Source organism: Melozone crissalis, unplaced genomic scaffold, assembly GCF_028551555.1.
Source record: "Melozone crissalis strain CALT ecotype California unplaced genomic scaffold, PUWL_Pcris_2 ptg000039l_1, whole genome shotgun sequence".
NCBI lineage: Eukaryota > Metazoa > Chordata > Aves > Passeriformes > Passerellidae > Melozone > Melozone crissalis.
Window position 1 is genome coordinate 7,532,611 of NW_026535817.1, and position 23,548 is coordinate 7,556,158.

General features: G+C 41.1%; 1 protein-coding gene across 9 annotated transcripts in view; it reads right to left on the reverse strand.

Annotated features, from left to right (window-relative positions):
* The window catches only part of BLTP1 (bridge-like lipid transfer protein family member 1), an 87,623-nt gene that overhangs the window by 28,080 nt on the left and 35,995 nt on the right, over positions 1-23,548 (reverse strand). For 7 of the 9 annotated variants that reach the window (XM_054283748.1, XM_054283746.1, XM_054283744.1 and 4 more), the window contains exons 25-49: positions 22,372-22,649; positions 22,005-22,255; positions 21,308-21,566; positions 18,835-19,678; positions 17,982-18,052; positions 17,338-17,511; positions 16,942-17,062; positions 15,971-16,117; positions 15,507-15,634; positions 15,193-15,395; positions 13,585-13,782; positions 12,720-12,931; positions 12,342-12,493; positions 11,331-11,481; positions 10,367-10,519; positions 8,884-9,124; positions 8,135-8,283; positions 7,495-7,714; positions 6,681-6,839; positions 5,505-5,680; positions 5,247-5,422; positions 3,932-4,638; positions 2,517-2,744; positions 1,685-1,778; positions 660-710 (exon numbers count right to left, since the gene is read on the reverse strand). In XM_054283748.1, coding sequence (XP_054139723.1) covers positions 660-710; positions 1,685-1,778; positions 2,517-2,744; positions 3,932-4,638; positions 5,247-5,422; positions 5,505-5,680; positions 6,681-6,839; positions 7,495-7,714; positions 8,135-8,283; positions 8,884-9,124; positions 10,367-10,519; positions 11,331-11,481; positions 12,342-12,493; positions 12,720-12,931; positions 13,585-13,782; positions 15,193-15,395; positions 15,507-15,634; positions 15,971-16,117; positions 16,942-17,062; positions 17,338-17,511; positions 17,982-18,052; positions 18,835-19,678; positions 21,308-21,566; positions 22,005-22,255; positions 22,372-22,649 — 5,543 coding nt within the window. The remainder of the gene's footprint in view (positions 1-659; positions 711-1,684; positions 1,779-2,516; positions 2,745-3,931; positions 4,639-5,246; positions 5,423-5,504; positions 5,681-6,680; positions 6,840-7,494; positions 7,715-8,134; positions 8,284-8,883; positions 9,125-10,366; positions 10,520-11,330; positions 11,482-12,341; positions 12,494-12,719; positions 12,932-13,584; positions 13,783-15,192; positions 15,396-15,506; positions 15,635-15,970; positions 16,118-16,941; positions 17,063-17,337; positions 17,512-17,981; positions 18,053-18,834; positions 19,679-21,307; positions 21,567-22,004; positions 22,256-22,371; positions 22,650-23,548) is intronic. The other 2 variants (XM_054283742.1, XM_054283743.1) reach the window with 2 other exon arrangements.

Sequence of the window (23,548 nt, forward strand, 5' to 3'; positions counted from 1 at the left end):
CCACATCATATAGCAGCCAATTCAACAACTCAGTGCTGCCCTGGCTTAATGCTGCTACCAGACAAAAAGGAACACAAATCCCACTATTTGCCCTACATCACTTGTAGTTTTCAGTCCATCACCTCTTTTTCCAGAGCTATAAGAACATTTTAAAGTTAATCCTGCATTACCACAACACTGAATAAATAGACACAGATCTTCAGTATGCCTGGGAGTTAAACCAGCACACAGAGAAATAAAGACAAAAAGGAACAGCCCTGTCCATGATGACACCACAACCATCACTCCAAGCACAGCAGTTCCAAAGGAAATCTCACCTCTTGTTCCCTAACATTTATCAACACTATTTCAGCTCATTAAAATAAGTACAGGAGCAGATCTAAAGAACTTAAGGGCCACTAAAACCATTCCAACATTACAGTAGTGAGTGCAGTGCAATAGCAGTCCCTCTAACTGTATTGCTAACATTGACAAAGGCTTGTTTTAGGCAGATATTTAGCAGGCCTCATTAAAAAAGTTTATCTAGGTAATACTAGATGATGAACCAGGATGTACTCAAGCATCATCTGCCTCCACAATCACACAGAGTAGGAAAGCAGCCATTATCTACACAACACAGAGTTAATTGCAAGACTATTAAACATAATAATATGACATACAGAAACTCTTGTTTGGCTGTGCTTGTAGGAGATGTAGGAAAATCCTCCAGTCTACAGATGAAGATTGAAGAGAAAGCAAGAAAAACAAAAACAAAGCAAATAAAGAATAAACAGTCATGCAAAATTAGTCAGTTAATTATTTGTAACCCACAATATGACACTTATTTTTAAAATTACCAAGGTGAAGGTTTTGGTTTTGCTCATGTTTGTTCTTTGATCTTGCTGTTTTTAAGATTTATCGTTATTTCCCCCCTTTCCTTTTGTACCCTCCCAATATGTTCATGACTGTCAGATTGGAACTTTTATTTATCCCTCTGAAACAAACTTACTGGAAGCAATTTAGATGAGGAAATTATAAAATTCTGTATGTTTTAATTTCTATGTAGCATCCTGCAAACTACCCAGGAATTAAAAGGAGAGAGAAACTCAAGTGACATTGTTTAGCCCCTTTCTACAAGAGTCATGTTCTCAGACCAGTACACATACTGAGGGTTACCCAGCTAACACCCAAATTGTGTGAGGGTGATCTGTGCTACAAAGAATTGTGGTTCAGCTCATTCTGCAACTCAAACAGAAAGAGATGCAGCTGGGAACAACTTAAAATAATGCATGGCCTTTTTGAGTCTGTGAACCTGGCAGAAATGAAAAAGCCAGAACAATGTGGATGCTGAGCAAGTGATTCATGATGTTGATGCACAGGAAGTGGTTCTCCTCCCCTCCCCTGCCACCTTGTGTCAATTATATAAAGGCTGGAGAAGGGATATTAGAACAACAAAACTAACATGAGAGAACAAAGAACAATGCATCATGAGAGTTGGAAAATACGTCTACTAAAGAAACACTATAGCTCTTGAACATATAATTACCAATGAATAACTACCATCAGAAGATTAATTACTCCCTACAAATCTCATATGGTTTGAGCCTACAAGTTTCAAAAAGCGATTAGAAGCACAAGAGAAATAATACAACTCATAACACTTTGATGAATTTGAACAATTTTAAATTGTAGACTTCATACTTACTGGATATTTGGGGTAATTCCCTCCAGCAGGACAATATTGACACCTCCAATGTGAGCAGTGGCACATGTCTCAGTCATCTTTTGGTGTAGCACATCTTCGGGGAAAAAATTTATTTAACAGCATTTCAGTCAGTACAATACTTCAGGTGTGCTGACTGCTTTTAAAAATATTGCAGCAGGAAAATAACTGAAAAATTACAGCTTGAGCAGTCACACTAAGTGATGTCAAATATAAAATGTGACAAGAGGAAAGCTTTTGAAAAATGAGTGACTGTCTTCTAAGATAATTTCCTCCAGGGCACTTTCTGAAAAGCTCGCAGCATCCTTTTATAATCCTTCAGCATGCTAATAATAATTTTTTAAAAGCACTTGTCGAATATTATTACATTACACACACATACTGCACACGCACACGTAAAGCTGGCACGGAATTGTTTCAAGAATGCTTTTAGCTGATCCCACTGTGGTAGATAGGGACAGGCAATCCGAAGATCTCACGATGTAACGAGAAGGCAGGACCCTCTGTTCCCCTTAGATAAGAAATTCACATAGGAATGTAGCCTCCCTAAACCGAATACCAGTAACTTTCCATTCCCTACCCAGTAACTTTCCACTCCTTACTAACCATAGATACTAAAGACAGACCCCCCTCTGACGTAGAAGACCCCCTAGATTGTAAAACCCTACGAGATGAGATAATAAACGCCTTTTAACCGTCCACCACATCGGTGTTTGCGTGCTCATTAGCCCGAGCGACCCCAGAGAGTTTGAGTCGCCGTGCCGTTTCCTCAAAACCAAGTCACCCTGCCTTGTATCAGGAAACAACATCCCACCTTTCATTTTCTCCTTCAGGGTGAAGCTGCCGTGGATCCTCTTGAGCTCAGACTCCATGGTGAGGCCGCCGATGTCGGCCTCCAGGTGCGTCCTGTTGACCATGCCTATGCCGAAGACGATGAGGGTGACGTGCTGCGGCTCCGCGCTCACCAGGCTGCGCTTGCGCCCGTTGTCCTGCTCGTTCTCAAACACCACCCTGCAGGCTGGCTCCGTGGGGCTGCGCACACCTGCACACAGACACACCAGCAGCTCCCTGAGGCTCCTTCGGGGATAAACCCGTGCCATAGCCCACTTACATTTCCATTTCAAACTGAGGATCACAGGTATTTCATGGCAAGAAAACTCTTCAGGAAAATTATCTGTGCTTCACTCACTCCACCCCAATACCACTGCAACTGAACCGAATCCAAGACACCATGGAGACGATAATGAGCAATGTGGTTTCATTATTATTCACAGATATGCTCTTATGAGCCTTATATAAATATTTGTAATGATCTGGTTTTATTGTTATACCAGAAAAATGCCCTGACAGTTTCCAATTGCCCTGTTTATTTTTTGATCATTGCACGGGCAAAGATTTATAATATTCATCTTTTTGGATGGACATGTTTTCTTTTTCAACATTCAGGAAGCTAAAAACAAGGTAAGAAAATTTACACTTTGTGCAGATGTTGTAACTGTGGATATGATATTCTGTGCATGAAAGACACTGGTATCTCGTTTAATACGAGTTCCCATCTGACACTCTCAGAAGTTTTTTGTTCTTTAGTTAAAAGAAGTCCAAAGAAAATATGGCAATAGAGCAACTATACCATCCCCTGCATATTCTCAGCAACCTAAATTCAGCAACAAAGAGAACAATGCTAAGTCAGCTCTCAGATTTGCTGTTCTGTGTTGAAATACATTGGAAATAGTAATAATCACATCAGATCTCCAAGTTTTAGATGAGAATAAGGCCCAAACACTTGTAATCTTAGCGGGACTTGACCAAAATCACTATTGCAGCTTTCCTTCTCTCATAGCAAGATTCACAGATTTATTTTTTTTTTTTTACTGTCAGTCATTCTCAAGGCAGAGATTAACTCCCTCAGGATGGCTTTATGTACCTGCTTGCATATTCCCACGGAATAATAATATGCAGCATTTCCATACCCCCTTGAACACAAAACACCACTTTGGGAGGAACAAACTCAATCCACACTATGCAATTAGTGAGAAAAGTTAAGCTTTCCTTTTGTACATCATCTTGGTGAACTAATCAAAAGCTCACCTCTGTCCTCACCACTTGCCCCTCTAATCCAATTTAGACAGGATGGGCAGTTCACAAAAAAACATCATGAGCAAGCTTTAGAAAGCACCATTTAAGCAAAACCACACACACTCGGTTATTTGGGTTCACGAACCACTTTACCTGTCGGTCCAAAGGTTTCAGAAGACTTTTCTAAGATGCCAGTGGGATCAGAAATGAGCGAATAGAAGTTCAGCAGTTTATACATATTTTGCCAGCACTCGGCAGAGGGCTCGCTCTGCTCCGACACAGTAATGGAGTCCGAGTCATCCATATGGATGGTCACGTGGTCAACAACATCTTTGGAGCCTTTCCTGGACACTTTGGACGTCCTTCTCTCCGACCTGCCCAGGGAGTTCTTGTTGCGAGCCTCCTTCTTGTTGTTGTCGTTGTTGGTCCTCTTGCCCTTGGCGTTGTTGACGCGGGTGCCCCCGTTGAGGCTGCCCCGGGAGCTGCGGCTGAAGTCCGAGGAGCGGAAGTCGCGGTGCTTGCGCGTTTTGAAGGTGGGCGTCGGGGAGGCCGAGCCGGCCGTGTACCTGCTCAGCTTGATGTCCGTCTGCGTGGCCTTGATGTCGTCGATCATGGTGCTGAACTGGTGGATGAGCCGCACCAGGGCCATGTCCACGTGCTGGCTGATGGACTGGCAGGAGATGGTGAAGTTGCAGTGGAAGGTGTTGTAGTAGCGCTTGTTCAGGTCGTGGAAGGAGAGGGCGTTGGTGGAGTTTTGAGGAGTGCACATGGATTTCTCCATCACCACGGCGCTAATGCTGAAAGTCTCCAACATCAAAGCTGGTTTGAATTCCAGAGGAGGGAGATTGACAGCTCCTTGCCTGAGGAAAGGAAAGGTACAAGTTACTACTGTGCTGCTTTTTATGAGAGTCAAATACAGCTTACATCTAATTTACTGAACCCAGCCTTTTATTTCCCTTAGGATATCACCTTTTTACCACAGTTCTAAATATGATAAAATGAACTTTTACAGTTTCACACTGTGTGCTACTAACATAGAAATCATCTAGTTCTACGAAACCTAGTTTGGCACGCAGTCTTCCCATTACATCCTAAAGCTTTGCCCAAAATTGGTCCGAGGGAAGAGTGAGCATTTTCAGCAGAATTCAAATCATTATTATTTACAGGATTAATTATCAAACACCACTTCAGAGCCACTCAAATTCCTCCCCACTATTATTTCCACCAGCTCTCCCCCTTCCCCAATCTCCAATTTTCAAAAGGAGCTAAGATTCAAATAGTTACAATTCCCAAATCATTCCGTAGGAGGATAAAAAAAAATATTTTAACAGGAAGACAGAACAAAAGATCAGAAGAATAAAGGGCTGGTCCTTATCCCATGAAAGTGCTTTGGAAATCTGTCACCACATGAAAAGCCTAATTTCTGTTCTTTAGCCAATACATATGGTTTTTAAATCTCCCATCATACCTTCGGGCTCGCTTGCTTTTCCTCTCCTTTGCTGTGTCTGAATCAACAATATCTGCTCTGAGGCAGTCCAGAGTTCCTGAGAAGGAGAGGTACTCTCCAAAGTACATCCTGTAGCACAGGGGCATCGCATCCTGCGACTGAATCCCCGTGTAGCTCAGCAGAGGTTTGAACACAACCTACAAAACAAAACCCACCCAATGAGTTATGAAAGCCTTGATCACTTCCACACTCCTGCTCACCACGTGCAACCCCAGTTACCTGTGCATCTGCCAGCTGGACAGCAGGAAAGCCCTGGTTGCCCTCTTCTACCCCTGCAATGTCATCCTGGCTGGTGCTGTGCTGCGAGTGAGTGCCATCCAGGGTGTTCTGGTCGCTAGACAGAACGGTGTTGAAGTCTGAAGCAGAGGGGATGGTAGGAAGATTGGGTGCCACACCTGGAAAATAAATACCCATGGAACACTAACACCACAGCAAATCTAACCACCAGTGACATGACAAATTCAGCAAGATTTACACAGATAAACGAGCCACAGCGAGGTCTGTAATTTCACTAAAGGTGGCATTCAGGATAAAGAAACAGCCTGATATTGCTGGAACGGGTAGAGATCATCCAATTCAAACTTGGAAAGAGTCTTTCTGCAGAGAAACACATTCCAGTTTACACAGGAACCACAATAGTTCAATATGTACAGCAATCTGTACAGCACAATGATGTTTGTAGGATCAGACTGTTGGTTCAATATTAAAAACAAACTAAAGCAACTTCTTTTTGCCTAAGATTAATATAACACAGTTGAAGGAGTGTTAACAGAAAAAAGATTCCAGTGTAGTGTTAGCAAAAAAGAAAATTAAGACACACACTGAAAAATCTGAATGATGACAGGCCAAGAAGAAAAATAAATGAGCTGCAATACATTGTTACACCTGGTTCTTTAATACACCTATGACTTTGAGAAATATATTTTTTCTTTATCCCCTTCCACAAGTTAACCCATTCCTAAGTTACTCTCAAAACATATTTGGTCTCAAAATTCAGCTGAGAAAGAGCAAGGATTCCAATGCACAAATCACAAAATAGGCATATGCAAATTAGATCCAAAATAGCCAACAAAATGAAGGAACTCAGCAACAGAAGACGATTTTATGGTTTAAGTTTTGGCAGCTACACATTGCTTTGGCAGCCATACTGACAGCTCCAAATGCAAGGAAAAGCTACATTTTTGGAGGCAGGGTGCGGCAAAATAAAACATCAGTTTTGCTTAAACCCCATGTTTTCATTTCCCAGGTTGCTCTGAAGTCCCACAAGTAATACTTTGAACCAATTAAGTCTTGTTGATCACAAACCACTCCCTCCATTACTTTCAGTCAGAAAGTGGCAAACACAGGCCCAGCCACCCCAGAAGCACCTGGAACTCAGCTGCAAATGAGCAATACCTGTTGGAAGGCTGTTGTGCCCAGACTTGGTGGCTGGGCTTTCCTGCACGACGCTCCCCCTGTTGCCCACGGCGTTGGACATCCAGTTATAGAAACTCACAGAGGAGGGCTCAGACAGCAAAGGGTGCTCAGACAACATGTCTGTGGCCACAGTGTTTCCTGTGCAGGTAAAGCAGAAACTTCAGCATTTCTGGCATTCAAGTCAGCAAAAACAAGGAACACGGCATGATTTCACTGCCAACAACTAGAAACTATAAAAATAAATCTAATTCTCTAGGTTTATTCTACTAAATTATGTGTCAAACAGCACTACCACAGAAGTTACAAGTGGCACTAATGGATGTTGCGCTACACATGGCTTTGTACTTGCTCATTTCTACCATTACTTGGAGGAAAGGAATCATTAAGAAACCAAAATACCTTTTTTTCTGAACAATATTTCAGTCCCTGACAGCAAAGGAGAGAAGTTTTCGAGAAAATACAATATCAAATATAGTATATATTGTACATACACAGAAAAACTGATAAAAATACACTCTGAAAAATAACACAGAGCATAAACACTTCAATGCTTCAAGCTTCTAAAATATTTATTGAAAATAAACATTTTCATAAGCCATGACTAAATCTTGAATTTATCATATGCAAACTACAGTAGAGAAATAGTAGTTTCAGCTCTCTTTTTGAGCTACTCAAAAGGTTAAGAAAAAACAAATGCAAAATGGTTATTTCCTTATTCATTCAAAAAGACAAGAAAATTATGCTACATCATATCTGTTTATGCTACATCATACTTTTTTATGCTACATCCTACCTGTTCGTGTTAAAGAACTACTTTTAACTGCAGTTGAACTTCTTTGAGGAGTCCCTTCCAACAGATTGTGCAGGCTAGGAAAGCTCCCAGTGAGATAGCTGAGCAGACTTTCCTTCCTTGGGCTCTCCCTGACTCCCATTCCAGAGCGGCCAACGTGCACTGGTGAATCTGTAGCTGTGTCTCCACTGGTGTAACTCAGGGAATGATATGGATGGATGCCCTGTGAGCAGAAAACAAATTAATGAAGTACTGTAGAAACTGCAAACACAAAGTAATATTTAGTCTGAATAAAAGGTTGGAGCACAATTTTAGTGCAAGTCACTGGAGAGCTTTGCCAGTCTTTGATTTTGTACCATGACAGTTAAATCCTTGTTTGTGCTGCCATAAATAAAAGATCAAAGGCTGCAAAGGTTAGGGCACATCCTTAAATGATGCACAGGAAGTTAATGGGCAAGAAAACGAAGAACAGATGAAGAATACAGACCAACTGCTGGAGCATCCCTTTTGTAAGGTCAGGAGCACACCTTCCACGCACTATAGTAACTTCCTGCATGCATTTACCCACCTGCAGCTACAGAAGTGCTCCTGAACAGGCCAGCCACACCCCCCTTGGCCCTGGTGCCCAGCCCTGTGCGCTCACCTTGATTTTGAGCACAGAATCACTGTGGGTGTGAGTCTTGGACAGCTTCCTCATGATCTCGGCGCCGGTGACGGGCCCGGAGGAGGCGCTGGCAGGGGGAGGGCGGTTGGCCGTTCCTTCCAGCAGCATCGTGTGCTCGCTCACCGTGGCTGCACCAAACAAACACGGTCCTCACTGGGATAATCCTGGTTCTCCAAATCTACCTAGCATCAGGCACATCTACCTACAAGCAGTCATGAACTTCCCAGTCACCTACACAGTGCTGTCTGATTTATAAACAAATAAGAACACCTCAGACAGGCGTGTGCTGGGTTTTGTTCAGTAATCCAAGTGTTTCTGCTTAATTAAAACAGATATTTGAGAGAAGGGGGCAAAAATTGCCTTTATACTGTATGTTTACATACAACTTTCTCACACAAATATCTTGGCTCTCTTGAAGCTGCTAACTGCTGCCTGGCTTTTGATTGAAATGTAGTAAATAATTAAGTTGATTTATTTTGTGCAGGGAAAAAAGACAAGACACGAAGAAAGAGAGGTCTCCGGTTTTGTTTTTCCCTGAACAAACACTAATTATTGTAATACTATAATTACCATTGTTAGCAGCAGCCTCAGAATGAAGGTGATATATATAAAAAAAAGTAGCTGGATAATTCTAAGGAGACTATAATGTATCAAACACTAAAAGTTAAGAGGATAAAAATGTCTGAGAGGAGCTGCTTGTCCCTGTGAATTTTTATGGATGAAAATACCTGCATCAAATTCAAACTCTGCTCCATCAGCACTTGTGTCACTCTGCAGGCCCCCTCCATTGTCCAGTCCAAGGCCATCCTCATGCTCGTGGCTGGCATTTGGCTGCAGCTTCATTGGCTGGGCTGGTCTGTGCAAGCTGACTCCTTTAAAGGCTGGGGTGACCACAATGAACTTCATCCACTGCCTTGCTAAGGCAACCAGACCTTTCTTTAGGGTCACTAAGGCGGGAAGACCATCACTCTTTAAAAAAAATAAAATATATATAATAAAAATTCATATCACAGCATTTTGAAGTAAACTGGAGGGAGAAAAAGGCAAAGCTCTCTTAAATCTCTATACTTAAGAGGCTTATGACAAACATGCTGGCATCAAGCAAGAAGCCAAGGAGCTGACAGATAAAAAATTACAGCTTCATTGAACACAGTAAGTACATTTATCTACATGACCTGAGGAGCCAGCCCAAGGGGCCAAAAATAAACAACAGGAAGCAGGTTTGTTAAATATGAAGCTAAAAGCACTTGAGTAATTATCAGGCTCTGAGCTATGGGCTAAGATTCATAGCAACTTTGTACAAACAGAAATGAAATTAAACAGATTGTTTTTTCAATTGTTCATAAGCAGTGTTTTAGGAACATAAATTTGAGGCCAAATATAGGGATTGTTTTGATTACATCACTGAATTGTCCTAAAGAAAACAAAAGCTTGGCATTTTAACCACAAGTCAAACTGTGCTATTTGTGCCACAAATTGTGCTATTCCTGATCACTGGCTCTCAGCTGAATATGTTGAAAACCAAAGTGTTTAAATCTGACAGCTGTGGAATTGGATTATGAAAATGACATAAAATCAGGAATAAACACTCCTCCCTTCTGCCTGATGTTTGTTCAAATAACTATTTCCCACTACAATCTCAATATTAACACTCTAAAGCCATCAAGAAAAATATTAGATTCTTAAACCCTTAAGTTAGTGCAATTCTAGTTCCTTGCTTAAACTGTCTGCATTACCCCAGTGTTTCTAGAAAACTAGTTCCATGAAAACTAGTTTCAAGGAGAGAATTTGGAATAAACTAACCAGTTCATACACTTGCCCCAATAATTGAGACTCATTCCATTTTAAAACCATGAAAAATGAAATCATATAAAAAGGCCATTGAAGTATGGCAGAGAGGGAATGATATCTGATTAAAAAAGCCATATACAGTTTTAAAGGCACACCTTTTTGGTTTATGATCTCACATATTTACTAATAAAATAGATTGATAAGCATTGTGCATATATACAGGTCATAAAAATAGCAGGTATCAAAGAAAACGAAATGAGAGAAACAATATCTACTTATCACTTGAAAGATACATATGAGTCTTGCTTATATTTTCTTGTTTCTTAACCTTCTTCAAACTGTTGCCAAATTTAAGACATTAGAATTGTTATATTTGAAACGAAAGGACTGAGATAGTTCCAGTTGTCCAGGGTAACTCACCATAGTGGCATCCTCAATAATGGAGTAATTTGCCTGATGAAGGTAATGGTGCAATATATTACAGAGTAAACAAGAGGGATTTTCTTGCAAGAAACGAGCCACTTTGGTAAGCCTGTTGTACTTGCTTCTCAGAGGGAAGTGCACACTTTTATTCTAGATTAAAATAAAAGCATTTTCAGCATATGAACACACTTGCAAACAGCATCAAAGAAAAGATCTCATCTATGAGACAACAAACATCTAACCTCATTTTGAACTTCTGCAACAAGGATTTGGCTCATGGGTACCCACCTTATTTTAAATACTGCATGTGAAAAACAACTCTGGATGCATATTTATATATATGAAGCAATAAAAGAAAAGCCTGGATTCAAACTGCAGGCCTTATAAAATTACATCTAGACTAACAGACATTAGTCTAGATGCAAAGCTAACTGCAATTTTTGAAGAAACAGTTTATTCCTAGCTAAAGACAAAACAGGCACTTTTCAAAATTTGGTTTAACGCTAGAAAGAGAGCAGAAAGAAGAAACAGGAAGGGAGGCAGGAATAAGAGACTGCTGCAAAGGATAATTTTTGAGCAGAGCAGAAAACCAGCATCACATTTAGGTCATCCACGTCACTAAGCAAGACAGGATCTCAGCGTGGCTGTAACACCCAAAATCTTCCCACTAGATGGTGCCAATCCAACCATCAGCAAACAAAAACACTCCACAGAATATACCAGGCACCTGGTATATTCTTACTCTTATTTTACCTGGAGTTAAGGTAAGAAGCATGAGACTTGGCTCTGAAATTCAGACTGTGTACAAAAACCACAGCTTTTTGCCATCTCTTGTGACAAATTCCAAAGGCTCGCGAGAGATGCTCTAAGTGTGCCACTGAAAACATCCAGAATTCCAAAACCTACATCTATCACATTGTCCTGTTCTGATATGCTCATTGATTTTGTAAAGGCCATTTACCTCTAGAGCCTCTGTCATGATGCACCCCATAACAGCACAGATGCGCAGGGTTCCCTCCGTTTCCAGCTTATTTAACGATGACTTCACTTGATCGATGGGAACAAGCCAAGCACCAACTGCAGGCGTGGCAGTGCTCAGGAGGTTCAGCTGCCTGTGCAGACAAAGAGAAAGGGGTGTTCACAGGCACCAGCAGCAATGAGCAGGATTTTCTGGTGCTCTTATGAATGATAGTCATATAGGTGGGGCATTGATGCAAAGTAATAAACACAGACTCAGTGCCCAGAAAATAAAACTGGCAAAAAGGACCTGAGGCAATTTCTGTTTTACTGACTCACACACTCATGATTCTTCCCACTTTTGCTACTGCTATTCCTTCCTTTTCCCATTTGTATTCCCTACTGAAATCATGCAGTTTGAAATGTTCATCACTGACTGAATCCCACTGGAGTGTGACATGTCACGAAGGACTTTTGGTAAAGGGCTGAGGTAGGAGTACCAGCAGAGTACTTCCTAACTCATGGCTTTGTACTGACAGACCGAAACATTTGGCTTATTCTACACACATGATGTGAAAAACTATCTTAGAAATACACATCTAGAACTTTACAGTGCATGGCAGTCAGATCATGCATGACATCCAGTTAAATACCAAAAGCACTGAGCTGCTCTCTTCACTGGCATTTCATCTCCTCAAAACAAACACCTTCCCCTGCCTTTCTCCCTCATGTATTTCCATCTCACCAGAAGTTGCTAGTGAGGGCTTTTGGTTTCATTTGGTTTTTTTACTCTTCATTTTCTCTTCTTTTAATTTTGTTGTTGTAAGAATTTTCTAGCAGCACTTGCTTCAGTTTTTTATTGCAGTAATTTCTGTGGAAGCCTTACTGTGATATACACAAAATAAAAACTATCATTTTCAAAGCTTCAAATTCCATTCAGAACCTAGCAAATACAAAAGCAATTTAACAAAGCAGAAGTGCCCTTTTCCCTCTTTTATATCAGGTACAATCATACCTTGAATATATGTGGGCTGGGGAGCGCACATTGGTGGGAGCTGCAAAACTAAACCAAATTTCTTTGATTGTCAACTTCATGCTGCAGGAGTCAGGGGGAGGAGGCATCAAGGGGATATCTTTTTTCAGATCATCTGATTCAACACCTTCATCCTTCAAAAAAACAAGGAATCGTGAAGTTGGAAGGGAAATTGACTTCCAAAATTGTTACACTGAAAGGTGCTAACATACCATACATGCTCATGGTTTTTTTTTTTTCCACAGGCATTTAGGCAAAGCAAAATGCTCATCCTCCCAAGGGACTCTGCAGAAAGCTGGAAGTTTAGTGTCTAAGCAGACAGGATGAGTGACTAATGACTTCTACCCAGCTTGAACACACCTGCTCATCTGAAACAGAATTTCCATTAATATCTGAAGAGGGACTTATTCTGTCACAGGGGAGGTTATCTTCTGACACATCAGTGTTGTAGCCACTGCCAGTGGGGGAATCTGAAGAGTTGTTTGATGCAAGCAATCCACCTCTCTCTGTGTCTCTTGATTTGCCCATGACTCCAAATGTGTTATACAGCACTGCCCCAGACTGTCTTCCCCCTGTAAAAACACCCAGAGTGTAAAGGTTGGCAGCTGTAAACAGCTGTAAGTTATTGCCCCCACAGAAAATCTGTGCTTAAGCAGAGAAATACACAGGATTTTAGCTAAACAACATGCATTACCATTTTACTCAACAACTTATCACAACAATTTTGAGCTTCTGATCCTTTTGAGCTTCTACCACAAGTAGATGAAGAGTACTCACATAAAGACTTGGTAAATGTTATTTTCTGAAAAAAAGTAACCCTGATGATAGAAAATACACATATACTAGGTAGGTTTTTTTTTACTTTTTGTAACTAGCTTTCCCCTCTCACAGCAAAACTCTGCTACTCTGGCTCTATAATGCATTTCCTGTGGATAAGGTGAGGATTTGAGTGATGAGTGAAAGCATTAATTTCAACCTTAAGTTCAGAAACTGATGAAACCAGTTTACATGAAATTATTTCCTATACTATTATTAGTGGTACTTACAACTAAAAATGTCTTTATTGTATAACCTATGAAATTTGTTTACCACAGAGATGTACTATTCAGCATCACCCAGATTTAACAATTTCTAATCAAATAATTGCTAAGCCAGAAGACCTATCAACAGAACTGTCACTAATCTCATTAAAAAAAAAACAATACACAGCCTTGAAAAGCTTTACCTTTTATAGTTAAATTTTCAATTCCACACTCAAACATTATCCAACCCCACTTCTCTTGACTAGGACCAATTCGAGCTACATCTGGAACAGCTTGCTGATCTGTTTCATCCACAAAAGTGAACTCATCCAACTCTTCCAAAGTAAAAAGAACTTTTGATTTCCCAAAAGGAATGGCTGTTATTGCACAAGTTCCAATATCTGTGAAAATAAATATGATAAATAAATATTTAATATTTTGCTCCAAAATGGAAAAGCTTTACAATTTCCAAAAGCTCTCTGACGTTTAGAGTGTTTTGTGGGAGTTATCCCTTTAGTATTCCTCAAACAGGAGGGGAGGAAAAAAAAAAGAAAGAAAAAGTTTAAATTTCAAACACAAGCAAGAAAAAGAAGCACAAAAAGAGGGCAAAAAAGCCTTGCTCCTGGTCTGTTAATATGGGCAGGATAATTTTTACATTTGAAAAAAAAACCAAAAACCAAGGACTGAGCAGTATTTTAAATCACTTTATACCTAAATATCAAATACCTCAGGCAAAGAACTACACTGAGACACATTATCCCCCTTCTAATCCTTACTCCCTGCCTCTAATTTGTAAGTGCACCCATGTTTGAAGTAAACATGAGATGCTAAGATCCTTGAAAGGCTCTTCTCAAACCTTTTAAACAGAAGATGATTACTTTTCTTGGTTAGAACTCCAAAACTGGCCCTCTTGAATGTCTGTGGCATATCTGACACAGGACACTACTGCTAAGATTCCATCCAAAACTGAGTAAAAAGGGAGGTAACCATTGCAGTGCTCTCTGTTTTTGTTTTCCTCCAATTTCATTTGCTCACTCATCTTTGCACAGCAATGGGATTTTCTGTTGTTTATTTATTTATTGTGTATTGTTTCATCATCCTGGTTTTACAGAGTACTTCCTCATGTCTGAAGACTCCTGATCCTTATGGGACAGAATCAAAACTGGTGTAGATTCCATCAAACTTGAAGCAGTTCAACAAAAACAGCCTCTACATTTGGTCATCTTTTCCTGGTTTGTTTTTCCAGGATCAGGAGTTAGAGCAAAATTTAACTCCTAGCTTCTTGAAGGCATTTCCTTAACACAAACAACAAGGAAGTCAATGGGATAGATCTCATTTTCAGCTTTAGAGTTGTTACAGTTAAAAATCTACATGTTGTCATGCTGAAAATTCTGGCATAACAGGCAATTACTGAATGGGTTAGAATGCACTAAGAAAGCAAAGAAATGTAATTCATTCCCGACAAAAGGTGACAAAAATGGTAGCTGAAAAGAGATTAGCTGGGAGGAAGGGAGCTCAGGCCTCAAATTCCAGCAGTACAGGTCAATATTTACAGGGCAACACATCTGCCACACAAACTGCTCACAAGTCTGTCTTGACACCTTTTAGTTTGCCTAAGTTTAAATCTAGCACTTAGTGGAATAATAATTCATCCCAAACTTCTTTTTCAAGTATCTGCAAAAGTTCTGCGTGCAAGTAGCTTTTCATCCATGTTAACAAAACACCTACAACCAAACTACAAGATGAACACCAACTGTAACTACTTCCTTCTATTAACACTGACATTTCCACATTTTAATATTGTTCAATACCTGTTGTATCAAGACCTCTAAGTTGTCCATGAACACGATGGATGTTCAGTTTAGCAGCAATTTCTTTTCCTTTTTCAGCTCCAGAGTTGGATCTCAGTGAGCCAGAGGACTGGGGCTGCATTTTGCTGGTTTGGATGTAACGATCAAATGTGACAGAATTCCTCCCAGCTTCTGCATTGTTCGAAGTCTCCTCAACTATACCCCTTGACAATATCAGGGAGGAAAAAGCAATTAAGCAAACCTCAAGATAAACAAAACCAATGCAATAAACATGTCTGAAGTTTATGACAGACAGTGACATGCACTGTTCTTACCTGTTCATACGAACTTGAGTAGCAATTCTATCAAAACACAAAGCTACCAGGGAAACGTGAGTCACGGTTTTGCTGGAAGAAACTCCTGGGGATTCATCCACAGATGCCTGTAGCAAACACAGGTTCACCTGCACACAGAATTCCAAGAGAGTACAGACATTTAGAAAAGCATGCTACATCAATCACTCATTTCTGACAGAACCTTGTCTTATACTTTCAGCAAAAAGAAAAATAAAACCATGACATCCAGAAGATAATTTAAAGACATGGCAGCCAGTTACCTCTATGGTGGTTGATATTTAACTACTGCATCAAAAAATTAAGCAGTTCCAAAATTCAAAACTTTAGTTCTCTAGCACAAATGCTTAGCTTCACTTCAGCTTTTGGGGAACAAGCAGGGATTCAAAATAAAAAGAACTTTGAGAGGCACTTCTTCACTGATAAGCTTTAAAAAAAATTGTTACCTTTGGAACTGTAACATTGGCCTGAAGACCTTTAATTGTCACATTATCTTGCTTAAGTGAGAGATTGGTCTGTGCTGGTCCCTGGTTTGTTGTTCCTGTTGTGGTGGTGTCTATTTTTGTTCCTCTGATGTCTTGCTTTGAAGACAACTTGAAGAGGGGAGAAAAATAATTTATTAGCACAAACTCAAGAGCTGCTGAGCTCAGGAGAAACAGGATATTTTATTAGCATTGAAGCAGAAAGAGACTCTGACTTCATTTTAGGCAATTTACCATGATTTCCAGAATAAAGGCTGCAGCACTTAGAGGTACAGTAGGTCTAAAACCATAAGGGCAGCAATGCCATTCTGCAGTAAACTTGAACAACCAGACTTCAGCTGGAAGTTGGAATTCTACACATGTAAGCTATATCAGACAACTTACAATGAAACAAGTTATTAGTGTTCACTACACTGTGAAATCTAAGAAACCATAAAATGTAAATATGGTCATGACCATAGACAGAAAGAACACCTGATTCTGTAGAACTACCATACAATTCTATATAAGTTAAATTAATTTTTTAAGGTCTCAGATGAACTGCAAAAAAAAAAACTCACAGGCACTTTCAAAGCTCTCCCTAACTACTACAAAATAATAAGTAACATCTCACTGAGATGAATGTAATACTTAAGAACACCAGCTATAGTAATTTCAAAGAACAGAATTGTTCTTTGTGTGATTTCATCTGATGTAAATTACTCTAGACCATCCAAAACAGAAAAAGCCGAATCCTGTAAAAGATTCCTGGGCAGTGAAAGACAATATGTAAGAGTTGATTATGAAAATGCATGTAAGTATGCATTCCAAATTAATATAGCTATCATTTTAGCTTTATATCTCAAAACACTAAATTCAGTTAAAATACTTTGTATGTAAGATAGAGAAGCGAGCATTTCCTCAAACCCATGAGGATTTCTTTGGTTTTCCCTCACGTTTTCTGAGAAGCTGGTCTTGCTGTTCTGCACAGCATCCCTCAGGACTTTGCAGTGCAGGTCATCCACGATTGCTGCCGGGTGCCGGGAGCTGGCACAGTGCACCATGGCCTCAATGTACCTGGGAGGGAAAAAGAGCCACAAGAGACCATTCAAACTCCCAGTTCCACCATCAGCCACGTGCAATTAATACTACAGAGGAAAAACAAGCACTGACAAACACAAAGGGCACTTCCCATTGCTCCAGGCACCTCACAGGAAATGCAGAACTACATCCGGCAGGCACCAGGCCCTGCTGTTCCATCAGCCAGGCTGTTCAGTCCTTGTACCTAAGCCTTTGCTGAACAGATCAGCAGTGATTTTAGACAATTTTTAGTGCCATCAAAATAAAATTACCTATCCAGTGCCTCTGCTACAAGAGGAGTCAGAACCACATCTACAGTTCCTTTTACTTCCACGATGGCCGTGGTGCGTGTCTGGAAGACCGGGTGATCCAACGTCCATTCCTCTGTTATTGTTTCATCATCTGTGTTCTCTGCAGACTTCTTATCCAAGGGAGTGTAAGGTGTGCTAGGGAAGGCAAACACACATCAGTGACCAGGCTTTGCAAAAACAAACCAAAGTGTTCTGGTATCATTTTAACTCTTACTGAAATCCACATAACAGCAGGTTTCTTCTACTGTATATCTTAGAAAGCACAAAAATACAATCCCCCCTAGATTCAAGTTAAGCTTCTGGCAATGAAATGGACACTTGCATTAGCACCTCCAAATTCATCTAAACAAAATCACCATTCATAATCTTGAAAATGTACATGTGAAATAATTTAATGCTTGCACTGTGTGCTTTCTGTTTGACCAAACCCAAATATTTCAGAATAGAATGATCTGTTCTGAAATAGATCTGGTACTGAAAACTACTGCTGCAAATCAAAATTTTCAAAGGGCTAGCAGGAGCCAAAATACTTTACAGGGTATAATAAAAATCCTACTCTTGAAAAATATGCTAATAATATAGCATAGATTATGTGTTCAACTTACTTAGATGTTGATCCTGTGAGCTGCATGCCTCTGTCCAGTAGTGAATTAGCTGTGAGACCCTGTTTAACCATCTAAGGTAGAAGTGCAAAGAAGTTTATTACATTCCTTCCATATATGATAAAAACCCCAACCAAGGGATCTTCCAAAATTCCCCTTAAAACTGTTTTTGTTAAAAGAACACTTAGAAACAGATTCTCCAATATAGGATACTGGAACTCCTAGGTTTGCTTTTAAATTCCTTGATAAATCAGATTACACTACTTTTACATAAACATTGATTTATTGCTTTTAAAAAACCCTTCAAATACTAATCTACATAAGGCTTGCATCAACACAAACCTTTTCTGCAAAATGATAAGTTCAGTTCCAGAACTCAATCACCTGTTTTATACCAAGTAATTTCCATAATTTTTCATATATTTCAGTTCATCTCCTTCCTAAAGCATGTATGCTCAGGTCACTTAAAAAAAACTCATTTCCTAAATCTGAGTTGCAATTTAATTTCGAAATAAAGCACTGAGAGCCTGAAGTATACTTTATCAGTATTAAATGTACTGCTACTGCAGTTCTGCATAATGTGTTCTAAACAAAACTCACATAAATGTCCTCCAGCTGCATATCATTCGACAGACAGCATTTTAAGGGCAAAAAATATAATTTGGAACCACAGAACTCCAACTCCTGTTTTTGCCCACAACCTTCCAGCCACACAGCCACACAGAAATTCAAGGTATTCTTGAACTAAAAGCAAAGCAATTTCAAGTTTTCCGTATCTTATTCACACAACTGGTACTAAGCCATTTTAAGTTATTTTGAATTCTTACTCCTTTCTCTACTCCTCCATCTTCCATACCTTAAAAGTTGGGACAGAGAGTTGTTCAAAGGACGAGGAACTTTCTTCACTGGTTGGCGTGTCAAGGTCCAAAGGGCGATGCAATGAGGATTTGGAAGTTCTTTTGTTGGTTGGGTGCTTTACTGACCAGTTGATCACCTGGAACTGTGTCAGGTAATTTTGGTAACATGCCATTACAGGCTGCTGGGCAGTGATTTGCTCCCGTTCCACAGTCTTCTCAGAGTCCAGGATGTACATGTTGTCAACATGCTCATCGTCTCCTCCCAGAGCTGAAACAAACGAAGCCTGGGAAGGATGAGTCTTAATTGGCAACGTTTTCATATCCTGACTGATTTCTCTGTGGATTGTGCTCGTTAAGGGCCCTTCCACGCTGTGATAAATAGACCCCCTACTGTATTCGGCTTTCTGAGCTTGCTTTTTCCTCTTCTTCCTCCCTGGATAGGTTCCCGGACCTTCATCACTGCTTATCGGCTCAAACTCTTCAGCAGCCGAAAAATAAGCCTCGCTATCGGCCATGGACATGCTGGAATCCATGGAGCGGTACTGGTGGAAGGAGTTGGAATCCGCTGAGGGCGTGTAGGGGAAGGAGCCAAAGCTCCTCCTCTGCTTCGGGGAGTCCAGGACGTTCTCGTCGCTGCGGGACACGTCGCTGCTGAACTGCACGCCCGCGGGCACGGGCTGCTTGTCCCCGTAGAACGCGGCCGTCAGGCTCTTGGTGCTGCCCAGGCGCGCCGAGCACACGGACGCCTGGCGCTTCAGGGGGGACCTCATGGGGGACTGCCCCACGGGCCTCTCCTGGGGGCCAGGGGACGCAGGCCGGCCCTCCGCAGCCTCCACGGTGACGCTGGGAACAAAGACACACACAACACTTGGTTATTTCTGTACTAATGCTGCTCTTCCTGCACTGTAGCAGCTGGCAAATGCATCGGTGATTCTGTGGCTCTCTATTAGCACAGCCGTTATTTTCATAATGCTGGTTACGTACCGAACTCTGCCACTTGGCCACATACATGTCAGGACCCAGGATATCCCTCTGGCTGTCCAGGACAGCCAAGACCCCTGCCAGGGATCTCAGAAGCCCAAGACACCTGTGAGTTTGATTATGACCCGTGGAGCAAATTACCAACCTTATACGAAGATCTGCAAGCCACAACAGTTTAGGCAGAACAACAGTGAAGTTATCAAGGGGTGGCAAAGTAGATTTTGGGGTTTTTGATATGGGAGTTCAGGAGCCAAGATGGAGGGAACTGGGTGTGTCCAGCCTTTCTCCTTCTTGGCCTCCATCTTCTGCTGTGATGTTGGCACTTACAGACTGGTTTAGAGTAGAAGCTCACTGTCTAACACAGGTGACAGGTATTGGGAAGTAATTGTAAACATTGTATATATAGTTTTTAGTATAAAGACATAACACTGCCCCAGGGGCAGGCAGAGTGCCTGGAACTGTCCTGCTGGATGGACCTCGGCAGGGCAGGAGAAAAATTTTATAGATAAGGAACAATAAACAACCTTGAGACCCAGAAATGAAGAGCTCTGACTCCTCCTTCAAGCGCTCGGGCTGGGAAGAGAGACTTTCCAACTTTTCTCAGGGTCACTCTGATAAGCCAGAGATCTCGACACATACACAGGAGGTAAAACCAAACATTTAACAAGTGCTGGTAACATGCTGGATTTTCTACCTTGCTCAGGTAACCATCCCCCTATTAGGGGCCCAAATCATCATTCAAACTAGGAAACATTTCAGCTGCACCTTTAACACTTGAAAAACAGCTAAATCAAATTTCTTACTCATGGGGTCTTTTGGGTCACTGTGACCCCAAGAGATGTTAAAAGTCTCTTTTCCCAGCCCAGTGCCTGAAGGAGGAGTCAGGGCTTTTCAGTTCTCAGTCTCAAGGTTGTTTATTGTTCCTTATCTATAAAGAATTTTCTCCTGCCCTGCTGAGGTCCATCCAGCAGGACAGTTCCAGGCACTCTGCCTGCCCCTGGGGCGGTGTTATGTCTTTATACTAAAAACTCCATGTACAGTGTTTACAGTAACTTCCCAATACCTGTCACCTACGTTAGACAGTGAGCTTCTACTCTAAACCAATCTGTAAGTGCCAACATCACAGCAGAAGATGGAGGCCAGGAAGAGAAGGAAAAAGGCTGGACATCGCTTCATCTTGGCTCCTGAACCCCCATACCAGAAACCCCAAAATCTACTTTGCCACCCTGTGATAACTTCACTGTTGTGCTACCTAAACTGTTTTGGCTTGCTGATCTTCATATAAAGTTAGCAATTTGCTCTACGGGTCATAATCAAAACCACAGGTGTTTTGGGCTCTGTGCCAGAGATTCTGAGCCCCCTGGCAGGGGTCCTGGCCGTTCTGGAGTGTCAGAGGGTTGTTCTGGGTTCCCACATCTTAGATCTTAAATTTCTTGAATGCTCTAAGACATAAGAATCAAATTAGATGTCTACTCGGAGAAGACTACTCACCTTCCATGAGCATCTTCCCTTTTTGCACTGGGCAGGAACTCCTTCTGTGCCAGGTGATCCTCAGCAGTGGATGAGGGGCTGTCCTTCTCCCCTGCAAGCAAGGGCAGGGCAGCACTGGAGCTGCTGGTTTCCTCTGAAGAGGAGGAGGAGCTGTGGGAGCGCAGCGGCACTTGGAGGCTCAGGTGTTGTGCTTTCCTTTCCACTTCTATCCCCACAGATCTGCAGTCCCAATCTTTCCTTTTGACACCATTTGCTTTACCTAGGATCAAGGCAGGAAAAGAAAAAGTTTATCTCATGGCACAGCTGCAGTGGACTCTTCCCTGCCTACTGAAATAAAAATCGTTATTAAATAACGATTCAAAATTTCAAAATGCATGCACATACTAGCATGTTCTCCTGACAAAAATTAATAAAATCATGTCAGCAAAACATCAGATTGTCCCAGTTGGCTGCTTTCTATATAAGCAGAACAAGCCAAATATCTCCTTTTTACTCAGCATGGAGGTGCATGGTAATATAAAAACCCAGCATAGGAAAGCTTGCTCAAGCTCTGCCTGCTCTTAGAAGGGGTCAAGCCACAAGAGCACAAGCATTCATACTTTATTAATCAGATTCATAAACACTATAAACAGCAAAACGTTAAGGAATCATACTTTTGGGCAAAATAGAGTAAAAACACAGTACAGCACATTCTCACCATCTAAAATTTTAGGAATCTCCTTAGTGATGATCCATTCTCCTGGCTGCAGTAAAGACTGCCCATAAAACATATCAGATTCTGCACTTGTGCTTGAGAAAGCAGAGCTGCTTGAAGGCGTCAGTTCCTCAAGTTTGAAGAAATCCAGTCCCGTTAAGGTTCCACCGAAGAACCGACAACCACCGAGACAGCCACACTTGTTCTTGCTTCTCTTATTTCTCAAATTATCATCAGGCCACAAAAACCACAACCTACAAAAGGAAGAAGAGCAGAAAGCAAAACAAAACCATGACCATGCTGAAGCTCAGTGAAAGCAAGATGAACAAATATCCCCCTCAAATGCCCCTCCCTGGAGCACGTGGCTCACCTCTTGGTGCGGTTATCGTGCGTTTCCAAGAAATGCCTCTGCACCTCGTGTTTGGAAGGGTGATCTGCAGCTAGAGCAATGTCAGCAGTGATGAGGCCCAGGTTGACAGAGCCAGCTTCCAGCCAGTATGCTCTCCTCAGTATTGGCTGCAGGCCAGTCCTGCAGTTGTTCACCTGCTCCACGTACTGCCTGAGCTGCAGGTCCTGGACGGCGGCGCTGACGCCTTCCCCCACAGACTGGTTGTGCAGGTTGCAGTTTGCAATGCGGATGGCGCCCATCTGAAACAGGATTTAAACAGCAACTCTGACTATTTGTCAGTGAGACAAAGGAAAAGTGGCCTTAAACCAGTTAACACATCCATCCCAAACCACAGCCCAAAAAGATCTCAGTAAAATTTTCTCTGGAGAAGCAGTACTATTTGCAAGTCAGCACACACACAAAAGAAGGCAAGCTTAGAAATTAATCTCAGACACTTTTTACCTAACAAAAAAAAAAAAAAAAAATTACATAGAAGCATCCTTTTGTAAACAAAACAGAAATCACTTGTCATGAAACTCCAAAAAACTTAAATCATTAACTTCTTCACTGTCACCTAAAACCCAAAAAGTTTGAATCACTCAAACTTGCTTAGTCCTCAAACTTCATAGAATCTAAAGACATTGGATCAGACTTCCTGCATAGCTTGAGTCCTCTCCAATGTGTCACCATGAAGCACCTGAAATTTCAGATGGAGTTTGCCAAATCTAAACCAAGAAAAGCTGAAAGATAACCCAGCCATAGAAGAGCTACCCACAGGGTTAATATTAAATTATTGTTCCTCGTCTCTGTCATAGATTATAAAGGAAATTTCTTTTTTTTTTTTTTTATTTGAATGAAACACATTCAGGATATAATTTTCTAGAGTGGTTCAGGTTATTAAGCTGCCTTTGAAAATACTGCCATTCATATTTATGCCTACAGACACTGTTAATATTTATGATGGTACTTTTTAATATTGGATTCTAAAGAATTTGGAGGCTCAAGCATTTTTTTTACTGCCACAGGGCAGCAAGCCATTCAAGTGATGAGATACCACGTCATTAAAAAAATGTTTAAAATAATTACCAGTGCCCTTTGGTCAGATTCTTGCTCATAATGTGAAGCTGTGGCAAAACTTTGACTTTTAAGTCTACCATTT